Genomic DNA, 24,654 nt, shown 5'->3' with positions numbered 1-24,654 from the left:
ACCAGGTGAAAAAAAGGGAAAGGTTCTGCCTTCAGATAACAACAGCCCAAACAGGACTGACTACCCAAGAGAGACAGAACCAGGTGAAAAAAAGGGAAAGGTTCTGCCTTCAGATAACAACAGCCCAAATAGGACTGACTACCCAAGAGAGACAGAACCAGATGAAAAAAAGGGAAAGGTTCTGCCTTCAGATAACAACAGCCCAAACAGAACTGACTACCCAAGAGAGACAGAACCAGGTGAAAAAAAAAGGAAAGGTTCTGCCTTCAGATAACAACAGTTCACATACGAATGACAAAACCGGGAAAAAAATTAAAAAATGAAGGTTCTTCCCTCACGGAGATAAGTCTGAAATAACAAAAGAACGAGAGTATCTTCAGGATTCTACTTTCGAAACTGCGAAATAGTACAGTACCATTAGTAAGAAAACACACTAACCTGCCAAGAGCGCGTCATCTTATAGGGAAGGAATATTTGAGCTGTGATGTCAGGGTTCATTCCATAATTAGTTCATCTTGCTCATGTTAGGTTTCAACAGTTTGATAATACACCATGTGATTTTAAGCATCTGTCACCTAACTATCACAGAAATAATTCCTTCTCTTGCTTTGAAAGCACAGAAGTAAAGGTAAACCTTGCTTTGCTGATTAAATGGTTTCGGCATCATCATTTTCGACTCAAAGGTTATTAAGCAGCGAGATTTATCGCGCGTCATCATATAGCTCTAGACAGAAATTATCAGGCATACAACCTTATCTAAAAGCCAAATTGGACAGGCCAGCAGTAGAATTTCTTCCTCGCGAAGTTTTACACAGTTAAGACCTTACCTTAAGGAAAGAACGATGGCCCCTTTTCGCAGATACCGCCGAATATATTCGTACCTTCGCACAGAATTTTCGCGGGATAAGTTCCCGCGCTTACCTGATGATTGGGACTACTGTCTATTTTATACTGAAAGAGCTCCTCAGCATGGACGCCAGAAAAGTATTATCAAAATATCTACCCAATCGTTTCAAGTGTTAAATGATACTCTTGTATCTCCAGAACATACTGCAGTCGAAATCTCTCTTGAAAACAAGGTCCTTACCGAGCGGCTCACCGGCTTCCATGTTGACTTAGGGTCAAAGGTCTGATCAGAGTGAAATATAAGTTGGCTAACACAATTTAATTTTGGTACTGTCGTGACAGAACAGATAATCGCTCTTTGCGTCACAAACCAATAAATCTGTAGATCACGAACAAAACATGCTGGGTACAATAACTGTTACTTGATAGTCATGTCACGCACTACAACCAGGCTATCCTCAAATGCCATGACACACTACGGCTTAGCTAAGCCGTTCTTGTCGCTGAATCATTCTACAATTATGAAAATTGCCATTCACGCCATGAATGCGTAGTTATCTCCAAAGAGAAAATTGTGCAAAAGAGTCCTAAATTTACGTAGCTCTCCTAACGCGCAAGCCGCGCGGATCCTCGCGCCTGTTTACATTTTAATTGTTAACGTCAATTAATTTCACGCTCGAAGCCAAACACCTCGCTTTCACTTGCTAATTGAGCCCTCTCGCTTTACTTTGACAAGCCTATGGATCATTTTACGCATCCCTGGTGAGAATTCTTTTCTTGAGCAAAGCTCGTCATGCAAGCGGCATAATCCATGTTGCTAAGCAACCAGCGATATACGGAAGGATTTTTTTTATGTAAAGCGTCATTGTAAATTTATAAAACATTAAAACTATAAGACTTTTCAGATGATACAATGATTAACATAGTGTACGATGTCATTTATTTGTTCTCGAATTGAAATTTGTACAATTTATAGATAATTCCTTGTCTTGTGTGATTCTACAGGAAAGAAGACGTTGCTTATCAATACAACAGTTTGTAAATAATGAGTAGCTCTTTAATGGCAGCCTTGTTTGACAACTCAATTTTTGTTCGTTAGATAGTCTTAAACATAACTCTAAGTTAATCTATAACAAATTCTTCCATTGACTTGTTTTTGAAACGAAATTCTAAAGTTCATTTGCCACTTTTGCCCAGGTTATAAATTTCCATTTAAGAGAAATATATGACGTCATTTCATTTCTTGAATGTCCTCTTTGTCTTCATTTCCATCTTCCTCTTTGCTTTTTACATCAGATAGTTCCCTATTCGATGATTTTGAGACTTTTTCGATTTCACGACCCCATAGTCCCGGGGGTCCATTTCGCAATCCCCTGCCCCAGAGTCCTGGAGGGCCATTTTTGAGTTCCCGTTCCCAAAGACCTACGGCTCCACTTCGCAATCCCCGACCCCAGAGTCCCGGGGGTCCATTTTTAATTTCCCGCCCCCACAGCCCTGGCGGTCCATTTGCGTTTCTACGGCCCAGAGCTGAAGTTCCTCTAGCTTCACGTCCCCAAAGACCTGGGGGACCGTTCTTTAATCCCCTTCCCCATAGACCCGGAGGACCGTTATCCAATCCCCTTCCCCATAGACCTGGAGGACCATTATTTAGTCCCCTACCCCAGAGACCCGGAGGACCGTTATTTAATCCCCGTCCCCAAAGACCCGGGGGACCATTTTCAATACCCCTACCCCAGAGATCTGCAGGGCCGTCTTTAATTCCTCGTCGTTTCGCCATGTTCCGTGCTGATAAAACCGATGGACTATCGTCTTGTTCTCGGTCTTCCGATTCGTCGGCTTGCTCGGGACTAGACGGTAAATCGTTGTCAATTTTTTGCACCTGGTTTTCGTTCTCGATGGATCGTTCCCACACTCTGGGCAAATCGTCTTCTCTTTTATTGCTGTGGGATTCTGAAAGACGCTGCATATCATCAACTTCTGCGTTTAACGTTTCTTCTTCCGCGCTATTTCGCTGTTTCCTTGTTTCATCTCGTGCGTCTTTTCGCTCATGGAGCGCACCTATAGCGCTGTCCTCATCCGTAGCCGCTTCGAATTGTCGAGCGTTACACATCGCCGAAAAAATCAAAAAGAAGACGGTGACTTTAAAAGCTGGCATTCTGGAAGATAAAATGCTCATTCAGTTGATGTTATCAACAAAACCAGCATAATGATGGTATGCCGGCTAAAGCTAAAAAATTGACCACGTTTGGCCTGGATTCATGATACTTTTTCTCTAGGTCAGTTGGTATACCTGGGTTGTAGTGTGATGATGAGAGAGTTTGTCACGACTCTTCAACCCAGATGTCTGTGATATCTTTAATACCATTGGTTTTGGAAATGTTAATCTCTAATCAACAAGTAACCACCCTTGGGGACTGATACGTTTATAACAATCCTACATGTGACTTACAACTTATAGTACACTTAAAACGCGTGATTGAACCTACCCACTAAAATACGATGGTTTTTCTTACCGACGAGAATCAAGCAAAACGCACTAGAGCAGCTTCTCTGGAAAACATTATTTTCTAGACTCAGACGGAAGCAGGCACAAATTTACATCTAGTTATGGTTTATAAAGATGCACTTTTTTTAAATGTGCAAACAATACTTAATTTCCGAAAAAGCAGAACCATTAAACAAACTAAATTTCCGTATTTATAATAAATCCAATTTTGTTTCTCGTGACAGGCCTCCGTGTATTTAACAAATAATTTTTGTAATTACGTAAAAGTAAAAAAAAATTGTGATGGCTGGATCTGAATATTTCCCCTACAGTTACTGGAATAAAGTCGAATTTCGAATCTTCTGTTCCCCCGTTTTTTTTTTTTACCAGCGCAGCCTTGTAGTTTGAGAGTTAACCAAATGAAAGAAGGTTCAGAGTTTACATGGTAATTAATCAAACAAGTTGAATCGAAATTGCTTGGATCGTGTTAGGCTTTGAACACTTGGTTAATATAAACAATATAATGTATCTATAAAATAAAAACATAAGTTAACGATGGAAATAAAAAGGTTGGGTGTCAATTATTCGATTTCACAAACACTACTTAAAATCTCGACATCTTATTTCACTAGTTTGTCTCATTCTTGTTAAGGAAAAAGTAGAAAGATACTTAGAACGCAGTCAGTGATAAGTGAGGACTCGAAAATAAGAAATTAGGATCTTATATGATCTCCAACAGAGTTTTATCTTGTTCCTTTTTAGTAATATCTAACAAATTTTTCATAAATTGGAAGCTGTGAAAGGTAATATTAGTAGAGGTACGGCGACAGCCATGAGTAAAGAGCAAGAAAATTGGGATGAGAAAAACTATTTGTTTAACAGAGTGGCACGCACAACATAAAACACTTGCCATATATAAGCGTAGTAGTTGGTGTTCCAAGTATAAAAATGAGGCAATAAGTGACCATAAACATCAAGCCTACCTAAAGTACATTGCTAGTCTTGCAGTTACTTACTTTAGGACGATAGATGTCATTCTACGAAAGCATGAAGATCTTTACCTTCTGTTCAGTGAAGGATCTTTTTGGCTAAAGTCTTACAAAGGTTTGTCGAAAAAAGAGCAACGTGTTCTCATTTAATATCCCGCTTGGTCTAACAAACGGAAATGTTTCTGATATATACAAAAAATAATAAACTGTCTTTCATTAACGCAAATAAAGGTTGAAACAATAGATAGCGCCAGGCGTCAGAGTTAAAGCAATTTGTTCAATTACGTTTTATAAACGTACCCTGGGGTGTTTTTGTGTGACGTCTATCACGTCGGCCCGAGTTAACAATATTGACATATATGATATTGCCGAAAAGAGACAACACTCAGGAAGATATCTGTCTCGACGAATGTGGACTTCGTTATCAGAATCAATATTTTGATAATTTTGAATTTTTTGAAGGGGCTTTCACTGCGCGACATAGTATTTTCATTGGGGTCTTGCGTTGGTGGGAGGTTACTTAACATGAATTAATTTCCCCCCTACTTAGGAAGCAGCCTGATTGCTTTCCTTTCTACGTTAGAAATGTAGCTTTTGAGTTGAATTTTTGGCATTTCCTGCCCTTAAGTGGACCCAAAAATTCAAAAACATACATGTGGAGTTCTATTTTTCATGAACACTAAAATTTAACTAAAATAAGACGAAGGTTCTTTACGTTTAGAGAGGAGTGGCATTAAGAGAGAAGCCTGCATTCGGCAGCTAAGATTCCTCAACGATCTGTGATGATTTTACATAGATCTAGATATATGGAAATGTCGGTAATTTCGTACTTTTTGACATGAAGTTAATGTATGCAATGTTGATCTTAATTGCCTTAAAGCCTTAGAAATAACCAAATTTGCCAGAAAGTCAAATGATCTTAAACAGTGCTGGGGTATCCTTTCAGTTGCGTTATATAGCTTAATGGGAAATTTTCAACCAATAATTTATTATCAACTTTCCTATTTTCAAAGTCCCGGCAAAAATAATTGCTGAATAAGTATAACCAAGTGGAGAACAGAAACCAATGGAGAATAAAGGTTATTTTGCACATAACGAAAAATTAAATAATCCATAAAGATCTACAGCAAAAGAAATGAAACAAGTGAGTATCTTCCAAAATAAATTTGATAAATTAGCCTGTTTTTCAAAATTGCTACGACAAAAATTTGTCTCTAAAACATCCTTTGCAGTCCTTTCAAATTGTTTTACTGACTCAAATTATGCGCTACATATGAACATTAGCAGTGTTGGCACAACTACATATCATTATTTTCAACCTTTAAAGTATCGAATAGCGAAAAGTGAATCAGCCAACACACATAACTTTGTTTCTCAAAACCTTTTGATGAGGATGCCGCTTAATTTAAACATCACTAGCTTGTTTCTTAATTTTTTGGCACATTTTGTGCTTCTGAATCAGATTCAAGATATTTTATGCATTGTCGACCACGCTGAAAGATAAAGCATGTTTCGTAAAAAGCATTAACATGTATCCTTATCGTTACTTTTTTTAAAGTGTCCAAATGCAATCATTCGCCCTATGGATTAAAATATCTTTAACGTGGTAGCAGCGGAAGTCTGTGTAGAAACGACTGAGTTTTTTAGGCCAGAAAAACTATCAAATTGATTTCAACAAAATAACCGGGTCATTGATAAAAAGTCAGAAATAAAAGGTTTAATGTACTTCTAAGATGTATGAAAAACAAATTGAGTGAACCCCTTATTCCAGTTCATCTCTGAAGATGGGATAAAATGTCGACCATCTTTCAATGTTCAATTTAGTGTATATAAAGCAGTTTCAAGTTATTCTGAAGGTATAATACCGAGCATTTAGTTTACCAAATATGAAGATAAGCTCTTTGTGGGCTTCTGACACGAGAAGAGACTATATTGTCCTGAATCACCCAGCCACAACGCTTCAGAGAATGAGCAGAAAATAAAGTTGTAAAATCCAAAAATACACCAGTCCATTACGATAAGTTATTGTGTTTCTAGAACTTTTTTCATAGATAACATTTTAATGTTTACGACGAAGTGAGATAAAGATCATGTAAAACCGTACTATTTTGACCATACAAATTCATTAATGCAATGAGTATTTGTACAAAGATGGATCAGGCCCACATATCACTGAATTAGACAGATAATAACAGAATAACTGTTCGAAATTTTTACGAGACGAAACAAAGGAAGTTTTGAGTCGTTGAATTACGCATGTTGCTGAAAGGCTAACATGCGTGGTAAATTTGCATCAACCGCAAGTACAGGTTGCACCAAACTGAGGCCCACGCTACAAAGTATCCAATTTTCAATTTCCTTTTCTTGACGTAAGATTGAATCACTTTTTTGTGTAATTTCAGCGATTTTAATTTTGTTTTTCAATTTTGCTTTTTTTGATGCATATTAATTCCTTTTACGTTTTTAATCATCAGAAATCAGGGGGCACTCAGATTGAGTGATGCTATAAAAAGTTCTTGCTTTTCTTTTTCAGGTAAAAACGTGACATTAGACGAATGATTTTTCTAATTTATGATGCCAAAACGATACTTTTCTTAATACTTATTTCTTCCAAAATATTCTTAAATCAGTGAGTTAAGTTAAACTTCCAAGTTGATAAAACTATTGGATTTTTCCTTCCTTTAATCGATGCAATGCTATTCTAAGAAACCTCGGTATTGGCTTTTTTCATAAAGGGGGTAAGTTTATAAAGAAACTGTGGTGCTGCGTCTGCGGGGAGTATAAAAAATAACTTGGTTTTATCAACTAAGTTTGTGATGTAAATTGGCCATCGTAAAGAGTTTTTACGCTGACGTTTCGAGCATAGTCCCTTCGTCAGAGCGAATGGAATTAGCGTTTTTCAGTCGAACCATGTTCAAATTCACCGTCGGTAAAATTCCTTTCACAATTTTTGGTGTTTTCATCTACGGCGTTAACAGCTAATATCATTCTGTTATTATCATTAAAACTGCTCGTAAATCATCTTCCTAATTACATTTTGAGTTAAACTGAAGTCCACAACAAAAGTACATACCTGAAGACACTCTTGACGAAAATTAATTTTTCCTTGTTTTTCAAGGAGACCTTTCCACTTTATTCGAGATGATTTCGCACCTTCGATTTAAGACTGACATTGGAAGGCGGATATGGAAAATATTTTAAACACTTGCTTTGATGCAAGACTAAACAAATTTTAATTTTGTGGTATTTTACAAGCTCAAAGGTATCAGTAGTAAAATAGTATACGATACGATTGTTATTTAGTGGTTGTGGCGTTATTTTAAGGCCCGTCTGTCATTAGAAGAGATCCCTTCTCATGTTCTTGTTACGATTATTTCGTAACCAAGTTTCTCGTAAATAAGTTTTGATACACATAGAGGCTTAGCCTATTTGTTCATATTCATGACGCCATTAGCTAGTTACTTAGTATGAGGTCTATATAAGCCACATCACACCGTGATATCACTGTTTGGCGTGGTTCCGGAAAAACTAGTAGGAAATCCTCTACACGTCCATAAGGGCGAAAATACTGGGGTTATATTTGCAAGGGAAAATAATGTATTATTAATTATCTCGATACCTTGTCTAGTATTATGTCCATGAATAAAATGAATGACTTAAAGAGTAATTTTGAGTCGTGAATTATAGTATTCCGGTATTATTTTTTTAAAGTTTGTTCAATTTTGAATCATTTCATTGCGTTGTTTATTTCAAAAGAAGACCTTATTTCAAGGATGTAAGTTAATCAGCAAATCTGGCATATTAAATAATTTCATATCTTTTATCATGTCATTCGTTTTCTGTAAGCATAAAAGGCTGTCTCATGCATTGACTTTCTCGAAATAGCTTTACGCTTATTCCGCCCTTAGTGATAAATGTTATATTACTTAGTATTGAGTTACTTAGTATCTGAGTTACCTATGATAAGCGAAAGTATCACAGTTTGACATTTAAATCTAAAACATCAACCTCGTTAGAGTATGTTACGTTTTAAAACACGAAAAAAAATGGTGAAAAATGTTTGAAGTAGCTGACAAGAAAAAACGTGTTTAAACCCAAACACTTGTGGCTGGAAGTTAAAAAATTCTCTTATCAAAAAGGAATTGAAAATTGATTGACGACAAACCAAACCTGATTGATCTTAGCACTTAACATAAAACGACTAAAATACACATTTTTAGTTATTTCATGAAAAATATCAAGCTTAAGAAATGGCCTTTCAATTTTATAGACATACAATTTTCCATGTTGTATTGTGAAAACTTGAGTTATACTTCATTTACGTGCCATAGGCTATTCTGTGAAAAGCAAATTAACAAAAGTGACAAAACATAGTCGAGGGGAATTTAAATTAGGGCAAGAGGATCTTTACAAAACAGCATTATACACGGAAAACAACAGGTTTAGAATTTGGCTCTAAAGCCGGTTAGTCAGAGATTCCAAGCAGATCTAGTTCACTTCTGCTTAAATATACATTCATTTTAGAGGAAAAATTGAAATTAATCTAATTAACGAAAATTCTTTAGGGCAAGGGAAAGATACAAATTATAATTGGTTTGCATTCCTCTTGGATTCGCAACTCGATGCGGCGGATATATGAATATACCTCAATTTGACTATGCCTTACGGTAAAGACTTTCTGTCTCCTTTTGTTTTTTTTTATTAAGTGAACCATAATTTTTAAGCGTCCATGATATTGCTAGAAGCAATTAAGACAAATCCATGAGGATAAAAATTCTGACCCTGTCTCACTCAAAAAATGACAAAGCTCAACCGAAAAATCCGCTGGAATGACTCTTGGCTATTTCAGGTATTCATTTTGAGTTGAAAAGACATATCAGTTCATATGGTGTCGTGTTTTTTCTTTAAAAAAAGACAACAACAACAACAACCTCTTAATAACGTCATCCAGGTTAAAAATTTTTTTGAACTTAATCAGTTCAAAGTCCATGCTCTTTTAGGGGTACATAAAGGAAATAACCCCCCCGTTTTAACATATATACCCCAAAATATTTGCCTTAACTACCGCCAGGTTGAAGCCATTTAATAAGGAATTTGTCGCAAAGAAATTAGAAAGTTATGAATCTTCTGGTATGATTCTGACAGTTCCTGACTCTATCCTTAAAGCGTAAGCTATCTACCGTTTCTCTTTGATCTGACTCTTTGAATCAGATCTAACGTCATTCGATATTCAACGATTTCATTACGAAACAAACAGAACTGCTAAGTAAAATACAAGACATCGTTATTACCAGTGGTTTTATCACTGCACGTTTAACTGTACCGCGAGTCAGCATAAAACTCCTCAGATATTTAATTTAACTAAGAACGGCAAACAATTGAATTTAATGAATAAAACTATATCGGATTTTAAAAGCTAACTTACCAGAAAGCTATTTGATTTATCTTGCTGCTGGTAAACTACGTGTAAAGTAGTCAATACTAGCTGACCGGTGTAGCAAACGGTTAGGGTTAGGATTAAACGGCTAGTTTAAATATATTCCGTTATGATGCCGTGACAGCATGAAAACTTTGGCTCAAAAGAAGAGGTGTTTGCTTCGGAAGCGACCTTCCTGAGTCTTTTGTCTGTTGCGTTCATTACAGCCTTCACAAGTTGCTATCACATGAACTAATCTATTCTAGGTGTTACAGAGAATTACCGCTCTTAGCTATGATTAATTTTGTATCAATAACGATGTGCTAACGTTTTTTGTTCAGTAAGAATCAAGAAACACTGGCGCCACTCATTAGCGCGTTGTAAGCGTTTTATCACCTTATGTTATATAATGATTTTATTGCTTTCAATGTAAGATCTCTATCGGGGCTTTATGATACTCAATAATGAACCGAGTTGAGAATTTGTATTTGGTGAAAAAAGTTTTTCTTAATTAGGAATCATAAATTAGAGCCGAGGAATAAGTTTGTAAATAGTGTAACGATCATCACAGTTAATAACAAAACTAAACTTTATGTGAAAATAAATCCTGAAAAAATTTCGTATTTAATGGCAAGATTGGAGATTGTGATCGCGAGGCTATAGACTTTCTACGCCAAAACATGATTATTCTAGCCTAGAACCAGCCTGGACTTGCCAACGTTGCTGAAGAGAAGTAAACACTGCTAAAAATTAAGAAATTCACGATAATTTCAGCTGCACATTGGATCAATACATCATTTTATAGCTTTAGACGTAACTCCCGTTTTTCCTTCTTAAAAATGTTTGAATAAATTTTAGCTTTTTCTCTAAAGATGAATTAATAAGTAAAACTTCAGTCCGAATGGCCTCTATATAAGAACCTGTGAAAGATCGCGCGAAAGAATGATTGGTCTTTTATTTCTGAAAAAAAAACTTAGCATAAAAGTAAGAACGAAAACTGAAAATTATGAAAATAAATCAGTAAATTAAGGTGTGAAAGTCTGCCGCATGCAGTGTATACGTCATGAAATACAATTTTCAAGCCGCTAATCTATATTTCTTTCAGTCTTTCAGATACAATGTCACTTATGAAGAGGTGTGAGAGACCCAACCAGGCAAGCCATCGGCGTGGGTCACGTGAAGACCTTCGGACCATTGAAAGAATCTAACTGGAATGGTATGAGCACATATCAATTTCATCAGAACTTTCCAGGTGACACTATTGGAGGGCATTACATGAAGAGGAAGAGGTCGAAGGAAAACATCCGAGAGGCTGAGCGATACTCTAATTGTTAGTGGCATCCCGTCAGTGGCACTCCCTCCACGGAGGGATATTCCTTGAAAACTTCCAGAAAGGGGGGGGGGGTGTACCGCCCCGCCTGACACTGATCAAAAATGTTATTTTTCGCGTCAGTTTTCAGATCAGGTTTTAGAAAGTTTTACTTGTTCCCCACAATTTTTTTTGGTACTTTTAAGTCTGCATCGGTAACAGAACATCAGCACAGTTAAAATTTACCTGAATTAGTTATTACTTCTCCTTCTGTATTGTTTATTCTTGGAAATGCAAAGAGAAATATTTTGATCAGACTCTCTTTAAAATTGTACCCGATTTTAGATGATGAGGACTATAGTCTCCACCTTTTTTCAGACCAAAAACTAAAAACTGTAACCATTTAGGTGGAATGTACCTTTCACATACAGGGACTTAACCCACAATAAGAAAAACCCCCTCCCCCGAGGGGCAAATGAAGTGAAAGAATTCTCGGAAATTCGCGTTTCATTTTAATTCCTATTGAGCATAAAGCCTACGGTCAATATAGTTTTAACGAAAATCCAAACCAAATCAAATATAACGATTTTCCCAGCCCTTCCCTGTTACGCAGTGAGTTTTTATTTTCTTTCCCTTTCTCTGGGTCTCTGTGACACCCACATCGGCCTCGTGAATGTTTAGATATTTTACCTTCTCCTTCGAATTTGCTTCACCATTTTCTTCAATTTTCATAGCTGGACCCAAGTGAATAAGTGAAGTGCTAATTAATTGTAAGTGACACGAATAAAAGATCTAACAAAAGAAAATCAAATTCTCGCCCACATTTCATGTACGTGCTCGCTTTGAGTCGGTCCTGGTTCATGATATTATTCGCCCTTAGGTGGTGATTGAAATACATTAAAAATAATGAAGTAATATTTTCACAAATATGCTTCATCACTTATTAAATTTAGCTTAGAGTGTCAAAGTGATCAGTAGCTAGTTAGGCTGCCTTCGCTCTCGATTCAATAACAAGTTTGTTGGTTTGTTGACTCAGTGTGCACGGTGAGATTTAATAAGTTCACTCCCTAGTTTAAATGGATCACACCTTTTTGCGTCGGTTGACCTCTACCTACCTACAGGAAATCATGAAAATATTTCCTGGCCAACGTAGGAGAAAAAACAGGAAAGAAATACATTTTAATTGCGTGAATAAACTCATATTTTTCATATCGCTTCTAGGACACAAGAGAAAGTGCGTCGATCGTCACACGAAATATGAAATGCCGATATAATTGTCCAGTCTGCTTCTACTGTGCTGACTAGCGTCTTTCATTGATACATAGTTTTACATGTCACGTTGCGGGATGTCACTGAATAACCAACGTTGTTTTGATTGATGAAGCGGTGATCCTGGACAAGTTATATAACGGCTTTCAAAACAACTTCTTGAGTATTATATCAGCACAGACAAGAGGTTAGTCCAAGTCAGCCCAAAAATATTTGTTTACACTTTTTTTTGTAACACAGTATTGAACCAATGACTAATCTTTCACTAACATCTCCGGAATTTTATTTGGATTACGAAATTGCCTTTATCTAAGTCAAAAGAGTCCAGGGTGTTACCTAGTTCTGTATGATTTTCGTTGAATTTTTGCATCGTGGAAACTTCTTCAGTGTTTTCCAATGAGTCGCTCTTCTTAGTGCCTTACTGGTCAAATAGTCATTTTGATCCAAGCTGCAGAGTATGGCAGAACTTGACGAGATCATTGCACGTGCAGATCGCAGAACCATTTTTTAGCCGCGTACACTGCGTGAAATACGACCTACCAGAATACGCACGTGCATCAGGAAGAATCTGTGAGCTGCAGTGATTCTAACTGTGATTTTTTCTAGTTTACTTTTTTTCCATAATGGTGTTGCTCCGGATGTTCTTCAGTGTAAGCTATATTGATGAACTTCTTTGATCCAAACAACGTGAGTTTGCATTTTTCACCGCCTACATGAGATTAACTTGCGTAACTTCTTACATTAAATTATTTTCCAAACACGTTGTGAAAATATACACTGGACACGTAATAACCCGAGGATGATGTCTTAGTGCATTACCAAATTCTCATAACTCATTGAAATGACTAGCAGCATCAGGAAAGAATCACAGATCAGATTTTTAGGAGTCATTTCATCAGGCCAATCTGGTCCAAAACGGTTACAAATTGGATCGATGAGTCAATTTTAGATGGAAAATATGTTTGTAATGATAAAAGACAATTTCTTTATGTCACAGTGGTCAAACGAATAGTGGTTTCTTTCAAAGTGAACTTTTGTCACTGAAGATATTTGATTACTAAAGAATCATATACGTCAAGAAACAAGTTTGATGCACTTTGTATCCGCTCGGAGATTCGTCGATCTCGTTTTTCGTTTCTTTTATTTCACTACGCGTAGCGTCGGAATAGCGTCGTACGGGCGCTTCAGCCGATGTTATTCTCGTTTTATCCGCGACTGAATCATGCAAACTAGGGAATATAGTAACAACATTGAAGCATTTTTCACGTTGATTTAGAAAATGAATGAGGTTAAATTTAGTTATCATTAGTATTCTCATTCTCGTCCGCTACGATACCAGGCTATTGACCCCTTACACCCTGACATCAGTATCAATATTCTCTATTCTCTTCTCTGTACGTTTCATTTTGTACTAACAAGGAGAATTTGTTTAACAATCAAAGCCTCTTTGGTTAGCAACCATTTCCCTTTAGTCTCATGATCTCGACGAATGATTCAGCCATATTACTGTAAGGAGAAATTAGATGCTGGTCACTCTCAGGGTTTAAATAGTTAAGTGATTTTAAATACTAGAGGAGTCGCGCTCAGGAAGCTTACAAAAAAAATTTTTACCCCTCAGGTGATTCTGACGTTCGTTTGGCACCACGTATGTATGACAAGTTAGGAGATAAAGAGGGTGGACTAGGGCTGGGATAGATATAAGTTCTAGCACGTACAACCTTCGAAAATGCGATTGATAAACAAAGATACATCTCCAACAAATTGATAGTGACTATTAATCGTGTCACAAGTGATTGAATTTTAATTTAGTATCATTACTGCGGTGAATAAAAAACATGTTTTACAAATGTATCCTTTGGAGAAAAAGTCAAACTGACTTTTCCCCTTAAAACAATCAGCAAATAAGTTAAAGGAGCAGTATGAAAAAAAAGAAACCTTTGTCGTTGTTTAAAAGGGAAAACACACTGACTTATCATGATTTTATACTGAGATCTCTCCACATTTGTCTAGACTTATAAAAAAAACTTGCACATTTTGATGATGGCTTGTAACACATCCACGTAAGAAATTGATTGGTGAGTTTTCCAAAGGGAAAAAGTTAGTTCTGAAAGCCATTTCGAGTAAATCAGCCTTATAAGTAAGGTTTACTAATCAGTCAGTTGAGTTTGTGAGATACGATTTGACGAACATGTGCCAGTTTGAGTCTGAATGCTGATTGTGGGGAGCCAGTCACTTACCACCAATTATCAATACGAGTATTCTATCAGCTAAATGCTGGGCCGTCAGGTGAAATGATAAACAAGGTCTTTGTTTACTTGTGAAATGATGTATACCACATTTACCCTGATAAGGCCATCACTCGGTTCTATTTCCATTTGGTTCTCGTTCTCTACTTTAATCTTTTTTCTCAAAAACGGATACGATGGACAAAGCGTTCTTTACAGAAACATCGAGTGAATAATTTGGCGTCGATCTTTCAAAGGCTAACCTGGACTTTTCTTTACTGATGGAAGAAAACAGACTGGTTTTTAATTTGTCATGCGGTAAAATGACTTTGCATCTTGTCTTTAGAGTTTCAGAATTTGATTCTTGCGTTTTTATGTATCCTTGACAAACTGCTGTAATGCGCTTCTCTCAACTTATTACAAGCCTTTTGCGGTTACGGAAATGAAGTCAGCAGACAAAAAGATGCTCGTGGTAGCCTTCCTGAATATAATATCTCTCATGGCTCTGACTGCTTGAGTGGTATTATTATCGTTTACCGAAGGAGAAAAGGGAGGCCATTGTGATTCAAAAGGAAGTCTTCGTAAAAAGTTTTTGGTAAAAAAATCAAATGGTTCTCTCTGAGCAGGTCCTCCATCATATATTCTATATTCACACATTTTTTCCGAAAAGACATATTTTGTTTGAGGATAATAACTTGAACTTGAATATAAAATTTTCATGATAAAACTGTTACTTGTGGCCTTAACTGATCATGAGCAGTTTCCTTAAAATAAATACAATATATTTCTCAGATCATTTGGATCAAAGATAACTTGAAAACAAACTTTGTTATCAGATTAAGATACTTATTAAGAAGCCTCACAAATAGATTTGTGTGCAGTTTTCAAAATCTGTTTAATCGCATGTAACCTTTTTTTTTACATTTCGTCGTGAAATCTCCTTTTTAGTGACTCTATTCAGTTATGTAAGTCTCTGTTGGCGGGGGCTCGTGTCCAACAGGCGACTCAAGGAAGCTATACTGCATTCAACGCTTAAACTGAGTGGTTAGACAATTAAACCATGCAATTTAATTTTTATCGCCACAGTGGGCTCTTAAAGCGCTTAACTGTGCACTTCTTCCGCAAGGTAAGTGCATAAACTGAAAGCTAACTTGTTAATTTATCTAAAGAGAAGATACACAAAATTTATTCATGCATTTCAAAGTAAGAAAAACAGGCCTCGTCGTCAAATTATTTATCTTTAACGTCTCCTCGGGTTATATAGATTTTTCGAGTGTGTCCGTTCTTAATTTGAAACTCTGTGACTGCGATTGTAGGGTTTGATTTATTCGCTTCGCTAACAGACAGGTGGTGTGTTTTACCAGACTAAATTATTAAAATATTGATCGTCTAGTGTTTCTCTTTTTTCTTAAAGCGCGCAGCATCGGGCGGCCACGTGCGCGTTAAATAACAGACAATGCAATGGCTTCCCGTAAAGTTGGACGCACCACCGACAGGCGTTAAGTCCACAAAACAGTACTGGGCTTAAACAACGGAAAACTCTGTTGAATTGTAAGAAACTGATAGCGGATTCCACGTCACTTCCACATCCTATGTGGGGGCAGGGCCGGGGTCTCTATAAAATTCTGACGGTTATCGCTTCAATTCACTGAAAAACAAACACTGATCCGGTAAGGACAGATCAGAGTTAACAACGGGTCGATCAAGTTAACTTCGTCTTAAAAACCCAAGGTAACTGAATTATGCTCTCTATTTTCTTGTGCTACATGCGATGCTCGGGCTGCGTCTTGCAGAATATCGTGCATTAGTGAAAAATGTCCGTTAAATTTAATTTCTATTATCACTTTGGCTCATGCAAGAAAAAAAATTAACTCAAGGTTTGCACATAACACACAAGCCGTCTGTGAGAATTTGTAGTTCTATAAATTTTGCATGAGAGAAACTCCAAGATTTAAGAAGAGCATTGTCAGGAAAACGGTCCTGTATCTCGTGCTTTAAAAGGCTGGGCTGCCGGTGTAACACGAGTTGGCTTCATTTTGTTCACTGTATTCCACTTACATAAAGCAGTTATATTTTTTAAGTTTGAATTTTTCTTGATCCACAGTTTCTTATTCAAAGGACAGGGTTTTAGAGGATGAAATGATTTTCATGAGTTTTTTGTGTTACGAGTTACTCAATACCAAGCGAAGAAAATAGCTCTTATATTGGATTTCGTGATGCCCTCAATCATATTTAGTTGGGCTATTTAGGAAATTGATAATGCAAAACACAGGATGGGTCGTATTAATAACATCCTCTTAGTCTGCTGGTTTACTAACTTTTAAAATCAATTAATTAATTTCGTTTCTGGAATGATAAATAGTGATGATCTAGCTGTACGCTTGACTTGAGTGAATCACCATTTTCTGCCACTTTTTTCGGTAACAAGTAGACTAACATCAGTGAACAATCTAGTTTATGAGAAATTAAAAGATAAGAAAGCCCGTTGATTAAACGCAAACTCCGGTTTTGTCGAATCAGCACATGGTCTCTAGAAAATAATCTACGTAGGAGTTACAATTTAAAACCTTGAACTAAAGAACAGCTAGTGTTAGTTTAATATAATTAAAGAACTTTATCATTTACATGTTAATCCTAGCGAGCGGCGTCATCACATGAAAATTCAAATAAATTAACAAAACACGTTTCCCACTGCTTGAACACTGAAAGTACTCGTTAACTTTCCAGTCACAAGATCATAAATTCTTTTGAAACAGTTTATATCGGTTTATATTTTCTTTTATTTTGGGCTTTCCGTAGCAAAAATAAGCGCTTTATCAGCTCTCTCAAGAGTTAGTATGAATCGAAAGAAAATTTTAGAATTTCAGATAATGAATCAATCATAGAGGCCTTATCATAGAGTTATTTTTAGATCACTTGCGCTCACGAAGATCCAGGTAGAATCAGAAATAACCAGTCCCATGTTGCGAATTTCGCCAACGTCAGACATTCCGTGCGGCATCTTTTTTTTTTTATCTCTTGTAATATCTTATGCTGCGTGTATATCGTGCAGAGCACGATATACATGTAACATGTTGTGAGGATTTCAGAGTACCACCTGGGTGCTTGTGGATACTTCTTTTATCTCCTCGTGCTGTAATTATCTTTCAGATACTGGTATGAATCGAAGCAGAGTCATGGATAAAATTCAGATCATTACGCTAGGGCATTAGTATTTTTCTATGTTTATGCATAAGAGAGCAAAAATAGTTAGCTAGAGTTTATATTTCTCACTTCCACGTAGCTTTATCCTCAAAGGGGGATCTAAAAATAGCAATTGCTGCGTCGTGAACTATCGTCACTCGGACATCGCATGTGAATTCTTCTTTGTTCTCCATCACAGTAAGCAGGAAAATGAGAACTTGGGAAAAACGTAAAAAAAACGTAAAAAAAAAAAAAAAAAAGACGGGCCGAAATCAGCTGCACATTATTTTAGCCTCATCCTCTTTTACCTATCTATGTCCCTTATTTGCCTCGAATTTTTTAATTGACAGTTTGAACCGGTTTCTCTTATAGGTTCACATGGATATTCTTCACGTATAAATTTCCTTCAACTCACTAACTTTCTCGAACTATCTTACTAGGCAGACAAGAGGACTATGTAGTGCAGACTGTGTCAACAAAACGTTAAAGACTCATTTCCTTAAAGGATATTTCAGACTTTTAATTTTTCTGTATCTATTTATTAGCTAACTATTTTGATGTCTCCCCATTAAAATTTTTGTTTTTAACTTCGTAAGCACCTATATGTATTGGGATTTTTCAGTGTCTAAGTGTTATGTCATTGGCTCTTACACCAACATCAGCTTTGTAGATCGCTCCACTATAATCTGTTTTAGTGCCCGTTTAATCCTTGATTCCCCTGAACAAGATTCTTATTCTGGTTAACGTCTCTAAGTTCGGTTCCATCACTACCATCTTTTTATTGTTTTCCCCTCTAGCGACTGTCTTGGCTTAATCCATACCTTGCATTCCACAATCCAAAAGTAAACTTTTAAAACGACTTCTACGATGAACCGAAAGCTACTCGCTGCGTTAGCAATTGTAACATTTCTCACGATAGCTGACCTTAGCAACAGAACTGCTTGTGAAGCGAAACAGCGGCGCCGAAGGTTCACGTGGCATGGAAGACGTTTGATCTCACATCGACCGACAAAGTCTGCATCGAATGGAAATAGCCAGGTGAACATGAATTCTCAAAAGCCAGCAGATAATGATGACACAACACAAAAACAAGACTTTGATAATGAAGAACAGGTTGGAAAATTCTACGCTGAAGTGTTTGGAAGTGGTAAGAAGCATCATCGTTCTCTAACCACTAGGATCACAGTTTACAAAGCTCCAATTTAGATTTTCAATTTCTTAAGATGTGACTATCAATTCTTTATCAAATATTTTATTAAGATCCTGCTCTCCGGATTCCGTATTGACTTAAGGGTTGAGTAGAGATATTTTAATCATTTTTAACAAACTTAGTAGAAGAGAAATGTTGTACCAATGAACTTAATGCGCTCTCAAAGAAATAAACAACTTGAAGTTACGTAAGAAATTCACACAGCATAGCTAAGATAAACATCACTAGGAACCAAGGAAAGTTGAAATTTAGCGCAAAAAGCGTGTGAAAACTCAGATAAACGAGTCTTTATTGCTTTCAATTTTGCATGAGTGGTCAGAAAGATGACATTTTTTTTCCTGGACCAATCATAGAGCATAGTGAAACTAAACCACTGCGGTCCAGGATTTCTTTCAGCATTCAGTTGACGATACCGCTTTACGACGCGCATGTGAATAATGTTAATTTGTCCGGTCGCTTCACTACTAATAAGATATTTTTTTCGATTTATCACAGGTGATATGCGTCAACCACATGAACCTTGATTTTTTACGAAGATTAGAGATGTAAAATGGAGTCGACATAAATATAGTTTTTTAAATGTTTTAAATTCATTATATTTAATTAAAGTTAGGAAATTGTATTATTTAACTGATTCATTAAAGAGGATAATTTGTGCGTCTTGAAACATTTCATGAAAAATCTTCACGATCATCGTCTGCAATCTTCATAAGTCTCCTTTGTCTCTAAAACGTTATCACCGTAATCCAGACTAAAACCGAAAATGTTACACGGCTTTTCCATAAAAAAAACTTTAAATTTACTGAAACAAGTTTATCTTTACGTTTAAAAATGAGGGGACTGAAAGTTACAAACTTTTCTAGGCGGTCCTACAAAATACAAACTGTCTTTTAAAATACACTAAACGGAGTGGTTTTTAGCCGGGGCTATTGCACATAACAATGAAGAAAGAAGTCGTGCAACAGTTCTGAATTTGGCATGGCTTTATTCTAATGCTTTTCCATCTCATAGAAATTAAAAATGAATACCAAACCGAGCGAAAGAAAGTTGCAAGGTAATTAGTTGAGTACAAAAGCCAGCAACAGTTTGTACGCAATTGAAGCTCATTTTGTAGATTCAAAATAATTCGAAAATAAAGAGAAAGGACTTGATACATGAAAATTATATGTGAGTAAAATAAATTTTCTTCAACATTCTTTTGCAATATCATTCAAAATTTTATCTTTCTTTGACCAAGATGTCGTTGTTTCTTGTTTCGTCTTTCTTTCAACAGCGCACTTTTTATAACTACGGCACCTTCCTTACGCATTTCGAATTCGATTAAATTCTAAGTTAACGATAAACCACTGTTGTTAAGTTAAAAACAGACTGAAAGAGATCCGTGCATGCAGAGCGAAACCTAAATTAGCATAACAGGGATAATTTCAGACTATAGTTAAATAGGTCAAAACATAATATAACTGGCGATTTTCACTTTGCCTTGCTCTATCATTTCACCTTCTGCATTTTTATTGAATCTCTTTTTAGGCACAAATTCTTGCGTAACCTTCTCGTCCAGCTTAAAATTTTCCCTTGAAGACGATTGAACAGCAATCGATGGTACATTTCGTGCCCAAAGATATTTAGTCGCAGATCGTTGCTGCATGCCTAAGCATATTGTTCACAGTTGTGAATGTTGTCAACAGAGTGTTTTTACATTCGCACAGTTGTCTAATGTGTAACTGAGTAGGTTAATATGATTATTACTTACCTGTGTGGGGGTAAATATCGTTTATGTCATGTACCGTGCTCGAGCAATATGAAGTTGGCAGAAGTAACCTAAGTTCGTTGCATTTGCCAAGAACTTGATCACTTTTATGTTTTCATGAAATAACATGTCCTCGCCAACACAGGCACAACGAAACGTCCAATTAGAGGATATTTACCCGAACGGTTTTGACGTAAGTTATAAAATTTTTATTTTAATGATAACGCTCTGGCGGGAGATCAGTTTAAAATTATTCTTAGACAACTACAAATTCCCGGGAAAATTTTTATTTTAAATACTTTCTCTAACCCTTTTCCGATGGATAATATATTTTCTTTCTATATGTAAATCTGGTAAGATAACAGTTCTGTCCGCTATTTATATGACTTCTAATTTTTTTATCTTAAAATTTCTGAAGTAATAAAATGGATCTAATTTCATGCTTTGCTAAGACTGCTCAAAGCGGAGCAGTAAACCTTTCGCATGCTGGTAGAACTACAAATACGACGATAGTGAAGATATTCCGAAGGTTTTTGGGATTGGATCTTGAATTTTATCTGATAATTTACCCGTAGGGATTTGAAATCTTTATGATCTTACCTATTGCGCAGTGGGTTGTCCCATTACTTCGTTGAAATAAATCTTGTTTTTACAATTAGATTATTCTCCCCTAATACTGGATTTGTATTGTTATCCAGAGTACAATTTACCAAGCTATGTGCTAAGAAAGCTTTAATTTTTTTTAGTTATAATACAAAATCAATCAGTTAACAAGTAGAATTACACAGAACGAGAAAAAGATAGAAAGAGTGAACAACAATAGTACGCTGTTTGTTGTATGATACATCCTGGATAAACTGCAAATTTCTCCCCACTGCAGTGAACGGAAATCACGATAAGGGTGATGTACAGGTCGACTTGAAGAATGATTTTATGGAACCCTTCCCCCCCACTTTTTCAACCCATATGTGGAACACAGAACGAGGAATTCTAGGGACTGGGTCATCTAAATTGAAATGAGGCGTTCACGAATACAGTCGACTGCTCGCACCGTATTCCACATAAATTGAATTACATGTAGTTGCGCCCATGAAATTTTTTAGACATTTCGGAGTTCTCTTGATTTCAGTTATGGACTCGAAGAAACTTGACTTTGTTCATTTGCGGTTTGAAATAATTGTGTGACTCAATAAAATTATTGATTTTGTTTGAAGTTGAAGTCCTATTAAAACCAGAAACCCAGATCTAAAGAGGTTAGTCTCGAAAAGAAATTTCTGTCATTAAAACTTTTCAAGTAATGAATTAAACTTTTTTCGCGATTTATGATAGAATTATTGAGTACACTAACTCTGTTAACCTTTCCGAACAGCGATAAAAAAAACTTTGTGCACTTCATGAGGTTCTTAGCATCTTTCATTTTACTTTACTGATTTCAAAATTCTTTAAAAAACTGGCCCACCGATTCAAATAGAAAAAAAAGTGTCTGCTAAAAAAAGAATTGTTTCTTATTTGAATTTGTCAAAAACATCGTCAAAAAAAAATCCTCGCAGATTTAACCTTGAAAAAAAATTCATGATGCGGATTGACAGGTATATGAATCAAATTTAGCAAAACTTACCCCTTTAGTTAGTAAACCCACGAAAAACCCCAACATAAAGCTTCCAAAATTTACATGCCGATGTATTACTGTTAAAAGCTACTTTTTGTCACTTTAAAAATGCCCTTACCAGATTACGTGTATATCAACTTTTTCTACGATGTTTCTTGCACATTTTGATTATTTTAAAATCTTGGTCAATGATACCCAGCTTCTGAATTACTAAGTTTGAAATGTAACTCTCAAATAAACACATAAAGCAAATAAAGAACTAAAAAAATTTTTCTGGCGTTCTAATACTCTATTCCAGGTAAAATTTTAGCACGTTTATGCCTTGTAAACATGGTAACAAAAATGAATAGATCTCTCAGTTACTTCAGAAAATATTTGTAAGACATTTTCAGAGATATTCTCACAGATTTATCAGTACCTTCTTAGTACATGTCTTGAATCCATTGCAAAGAGCAAAACCATGTCTTTCGAGTTTGTTGTTTTACGACGGTGTAACTAACTTCATTTCTTTCGACCTTCCACTCTGGATTTTTAGTTAAAAAGGCAATCACTGTAATTGTTAGACATTTCACCGCCTGATTTCCATAATAAACTTTAGGTCACTTACTTATGTAAAACATATTACCGTTTGAAAAGGCGAAAAGTTTCAGGAGATTTAAAAATTCTCAGCTTAAAGTGTACAAAACTTTTTAATTTCCGCTATCAAACGTGTCCGCCATTGAAGAAACTTTTATCTTTTTATACTGGGTGTAGCCAGAGATAAGATCACTTGTACAGTTTTTGTTTAAAGACGAAAAGCTATTATTTTCACGTCGGCCACCATTTCATCATTTTAATTTGTCTTTTGTTTAACTTTTTCGGCGCATTAATCGACAAAACAACTTTGGATACAAAGTGAATGAGGGTTAAAGTGAAAAGAGTACTTAGACTAGAAGGAAGAGCCCTTGTTTGGGTAATATGAAAAAACATAACCGTTTCTGAGAAGTAAAATATAACTTCGACTATATCTAATCTCAGTAAAGATTTCACCTCGACGTTACAACCAAAGTTGTCAATCGCATTAAATATTTTTTAATCCTTCTTGGTCAATTTGCCTTTGATCATCCCCTTTATGCTTCAGCTTTGTTATAGATAATTAAGAAGCAAACATGAACTACACTTTCTACACATAAATCGTGAAAATCCGTGTTCGAGTTTACAAACTCCCTTCCTTATACCAACAAGAGTTTGCTTAACGAAGTGCGTCAAACTTTTTCATTTCTAGCATAAGTAACAAAAATAGAATTAAATGGATTTCTGTAAAAAAGATTATTTTTATTGGAACATCACGCAATGCTTTGTTGAGGAAGTTAAATCACCCGAGGTACTGCTTTAAAATTACCAAAAATCTTATCATTGTTTTCATCGATTAATAAAAATAAAATAAATCTGATTTTCAAAAGAAAGCACATGGGCTATCAACTTGAAAAGATTAATGGGCAAATTCCTAAGAAAAAAGCAAGCTTAAACACAAAGCAGGGTTAGATTTTTTTTTTATAATTTGTGTTCTACATCAATCAGAAAAATACGGCATATTTAATTAACGAAATTTTTTTGAAAATTTGTCCACGCAAACATTTGACCTTGTATTCAACTGTTACCCTCTTTAGACATCTAAACCATCAAAACCACACTTTACAAGGCAAAGTTTGAAGATTTTTGTAGATTTACTGGCTCTATTGAGCCAAGTGTGGCGTAAGACAATAAAATTGGAGTAGCTTTTACAATTAAATCAATTGAATCTTACGTATTTTTTTGTTCACAGAAATACCACTCTCATTTTCGGCGAAATCAAAGACAAATTGTTTGGAGTAACGCGTAGTAACTTAAATTAAAAAAACAAAACATCTAAATGAGAATTCATGCATAAAAAGTCTAGTCAATAGATCAGAAAAGAGTATGTGCAAGAAAAAGCTGAAATAGATTTGAATATTAAATCCAACAAGATGTTTTTAAACAGCATAATATTTGGTAAAATTCTAAAATTTTAATTTTTTTATAAAAAGATTTGTAGATTTATCACTTGATGAAGAACCCCCACTGTTAAATCATCCTTTGCAAAAAAATCCCGATAATCAATTCTCTGTGCTGCTTAAAGAATCCCAGTAATATTCCTGTAGTTAAGTTGAAAAAAATTGGAAATGAAGATGGAGCTTAATTTGTTTCTTATTTGTGCTTTTTTTTTGTAGAGACAAATATTAGACATAAATACTTTTGTAGCTAAAAAAATTATGTGGAGCAGCAAGTTGTCATTAGAAGAACTGTTAAAACTTTGACCTATGATGCGTTTTCGCCAAAATGTGAAAACCTTTAGATACTGCATGCAC

The 24,654-nt window shown here is 35.7% G+C and overlaps 2 protein-coding genes across 12 annotated transcripts; one reads left to right on the top strand and one right to left on the bottom strand.

Annotated features, from left to right (window-relative positions):
* Positions 1-1,763: 1,763 nt before the first annotated feature.
* LOC113687050 (uncharacterized) lies at positions 1,764-22,906 on the bottom strand. Of its 10 annotated transcripts, none has more exons than XM_027204752.2 (2): positions 22,707-22,906; positions 1,764-3,002 (listed from the first exon to the last, which is right to left on the bottom strand). In XM_027204752.2, the coding sequence occupies exons 1-2, from the start codon at positions 22,748-22,750 to the stop codon at positions 2,078-2,080; spliced, it is 969 nt and encodes a 322-aa protein (XP_027060553.2). In that variant the 5' UTR covers positions 22,751-22,906; the 3' UTR covers positions 1,764-2,077. The 10 variants fall into 10 exon arrangements, with proteins under 10 accessions (XP_027060553.2, XP_027060556.2, XP_089039310.1 ...); XM_027204755.2 differs by lacking the exon at positions 22,707-22,906 and adding an exon at positions 20,683-20,828; XM_089183184.1 differs by lacking the exon at positions 22,707-22,906 and adding an exon at positions 9,746-9,940.
* On the top strand, positions 14,692-19,599 carry LOC113687051 (uncharacterized). Of its 2 annotated transcripts, none has more exons than XM_089183186.1 (3): positions 14,692-14,857; positions 18,520-18,869; positions 19,428-19,599. In XM_089183186.1, the coding sequence occupies exons 2-3, from the start codon at positions 18,590-18,592 to the stop codon at positions 19,454-19,456; spliced, it is 309 nt and encodes a 102-aa protein (XP_089039312.1). In that variant the 5' UTR covers positions 14,692-14,857; positions 18,520-18,589; the 3' UTR covers positions 19,457-19,599. The 2 variants fall into 2 exon arrangements, with proteins under 2 accessions (XP_089039312.1, XP_089039311.1); XM_089183185.1 differs by lacking the exon at positions 14,692-14,857 and adding an exon at positions 15,975-16,270.
* Positions 22,907-24,654: the final 1,748 nt, after the last annotated feature.

This window comes from Pocillopora damicornis, chromosome 9 (assembly GCF_964200805.1).
Source record: "Pocillopora damicornis chromosome 9, jaPocDami1.2, whole genome shotgun sequence".
Lineage (NCBI taxonomy): Eukaryota > Metazoa > Cnidaria > Anthozoa > Scleractinia > Pocilloporidae > Pocillopora > Pocillopora damicornis.
Note: the sequence above shows the minus strand (reverse complement) of the source record. Positions and strands in the feature narration are given on the sequence as shown.